This window comes from Anoplophora glabripennis, unplaced genomic scaffold (genome assembly GCF_000390285.2).
Source record: "Anoplophora glabripennis isolate ALB-LARVAE unplaced genomic scaffold, Agla_2.0 scaffold6168, whole genome shotgun sequence".
NCBI classification, from domain to species: domain Eukaryota; kingdom Metazoa; phylum Arthropoda; class Insecta; order Coleoptera; family Cerambycidae; genus Anoplophora; species Anoplophora glabripennis.
The window spans coordinates 1,292-4,157 of NW_019422242.1; the positions used below are offsets into that span (position 1 = coordinate 1,292).

The following is a 2,866-nucleotide window of genomic DNA, read 5'->3' on the forward strand; positions in this document are numbered from 1 at the left end:
CTTTGTCCAGAAATTGAATGGCATTCCTAAGTTTGAAAATCCGACTGACCCACATATTATCAGTTATTAGGGAAATCGCAAAATTTGGCTCCCAGTACATGCGAACTTTTGGACAACCCTTTCCCATCACCAAAAGGATTCCAAAAAATGTCTTGAGTTCAGATACATTAGTTACTGAATTTTGAACGGCATACAAGTTTGTTTTTTTCTGCACAAGACTGCAGCAAGTTATCTGTAAAGTGCTTTGAAAATATTTCCAGTAGAGAGGGCAAATTTATTACTTGAGAACTAGGCAGTTGGTAAAGCCTGAATAGTCGATGGCATTTCCTTTTAGGTATCCACTTTATATTCTTTTCTCTGTAAGATTTTGAGCTTTCAACAAATATTCCGTTGCAAATTCATTTGCTGTTTGGCAGTTTCGACCAACGGAAGCTCTTCTATTTCATGTGAAATAGGGCTATAGTCTGTTTAGAAATGAAAGAGAGTAATAAAAGCTTATTATGTATGCAAATCGTAAATAAATGTAGTACTGGTGCTTATATTCAATATTTTTATACTATGTATTATCGGTATAGGTGAGGTGTACTTTTAAAAAAACTTTGTGTGACCGGGTAGTTCGGTAGTTTAGCTAAGTTAGGTTTGTAGCTGGAAATTGCCAACCTTAAAGAATCCAACGTATGAGCGTCAGTCAAGCGAGAACGGTGCTTATTTTTCGTTTGTTTAAAGTACAAAAATGCTGATTCACATAAATATGTTGATCCAAAACACGAATGCAGTTGTTCAACACATCTTTTTAAATTTGGGTATTTCTCGTTGGAAACCAATGGCCAGAAATCTAAACATGAGCCCTGACCTTGCTTTCAGAAACAGATCGCAACGCAAAGCAATAATTTCATTTTCAAGTGAAATGTGGTCCATTTGAAACGTTTCTGCAAATTTCTTAGACATTTCATAAGTGTCAATAATGGCATCATTGAATGGATAACTGATGAATTCCACCAACTTCTCAATTTTCCTAAAATCACTGAAGCGGATTTCGAAATCGGATACCACTGTTTTAATTTCTGAATTGTACTTATCAGGATTAAAAACATAGTTAGGGTGCTTTTCCATATAATCTTTGATGTTCGTAAATCGTTGAAACTTTTTCTTTTCAAGATCAACTATCATAGATGCTGCTTGATATTTGAACGCTTCAATAGAACTCACCATATCCGATACTGTTTTGTTCTTGCCTTGTAGTTCCAGATTTAATGTGCTAAGTTTTCCAGTGAAATCGGCTGAAAATGATAAATCACATTGCCAGTCTAAGTCTTGCAATTGCTGATAGTTATCACCCCTCTCGTCAAGAAATTTGATTATTTCGTCGAACAAATCTCTAAATCTTTGCAAAAACTTGCTTCGGCTCAACCATCTTACGTCGGTATGTAATGCTAAATCTGTTTTTTTTTCATCTAGTCGCAAGTTAAAGAGCCGTCTTTGAAGAGATTTGCCTCTNCTTACGTCGGTATGTAATGCTAAATCTGTTTTTTTTTCATCTAGTCGCAAGTTAAAGAGCCGTCTTTGAAGAGATTTGCCTCTTGTTGAATTTACAATTTTGAAACAAATATCCATTACATGTTTTATGATTAGCCACTTACTAGCCAGGACTTGTTGGTGAATTATGAAGTGGTAGCTAATAAAGTCTGGAAAGTCTTCGTGTTTCTGACAAAGAGAAATAAAACCATTATGAATATCTATCATTGGCGGAGCCCCATCAGTCGTTATTGATACAAGCTTATACAAAGGCAGATCTTGCCAGTATAATCTTTGAATTCTGTAAATATATCGAGGCCACGAGTTCTTCCTTTCAAGGAAATCAATTCTTCTGTCGTAGAGAAATCATCCGAATGAAAATAAGTAATTGTGCAGTGTTAGCAATGTCTGTTGACTCGTCAAGTTGTAGCGAAAAAGCAACGCACCGGCCGAGATCTTTTTGTAGTTGTTCGCTCACATTTTTCTCCTATTATTTTATACAAGTTTGGTCAAATGTAATGTAGTAGGTATATATTTAATATGCATATAATCAAGATTGGTGTTGTAAAGATGAATAAAAGTAAATATTGAAACATAATTGGTAATTCTACAAAAATAAAGAAAATATTAAATTAAACATACATTTAATATATACTTAATTAATTTACGGTTATATGACGTTTCGCCCCCAGCGTTTAGCTCCCACTGTTTTGCCCCCGTCGGTTCGCCCTTGGACGTTTCGCCCCCGTACCGTTTTGCCCCCGACTTGTTAGCCCCCAATAATGTTAGTAAATAAAAATGAAGCCAATTTTAAAATAACTATTTTTATTAAAATTCAAAATTATTAGCAATGCCTATCAAATAGTCCATATTATCTATCCTACCATAACTTTGTACAATATTTTTAATTCTTTTAGCAATTATGGCATATTTTTGGTTTAGTTTTGTTTTACACCTAACAATAATTGGGATATTTCATATCTGTGTAGCGATTGTTGTTTTCTTAGTCCATTTATAAATTGGTATATGTTTGGAAATAAATTACCGCAAGTACTTTGAAAGCCCCGGTGCCAGCCTTCAACGCTATTATTTGTTCTGTGACGATCGTTTAATGTTCTATCATATACATTCCACATTTCAACAGCAAATAGGGGAGCTCGCCTTTGTCTTCTATTTCATCGTCCTATCTAGCAGTCTTCAAAATAATCAGCGATGGCCACTCCATTTTCAGGAAAGTCCTCATTTTCAATAAGGGTGTCAAACTGATCAGCTACTGATTCCACTGGAATAAAAGCAAGCCTTCGAATCCACAAAGCAAACTCATGAGATTGATTATACTGTGTCTGAAAAG

The 2,866-nt window shown here is 34.9% G+C and overlaps 1 protein-coding gene across 1 annotated transcript; it reads right to left on the reverse strand.

The window, feature by feature from the left end:
• Window positions 1–780: 780 nt before the first annotated feature.
• On the reverse strand, window positions 781–1,614 carry LOC111692998 (general transcription factor II-I repeat domain-containing protein 2B-like). The gene has a single exon (XM_023457138.1). It carries the CDS (start codon window positions 1,612–1,614, stop codon window positions 781–783), a length of 834 nt encoding a protein of 277 aa, XP_023312906.1.
• Between the last annotated feature and the right edge of the window lie 1,252 nt (window positions 1,615–2,866).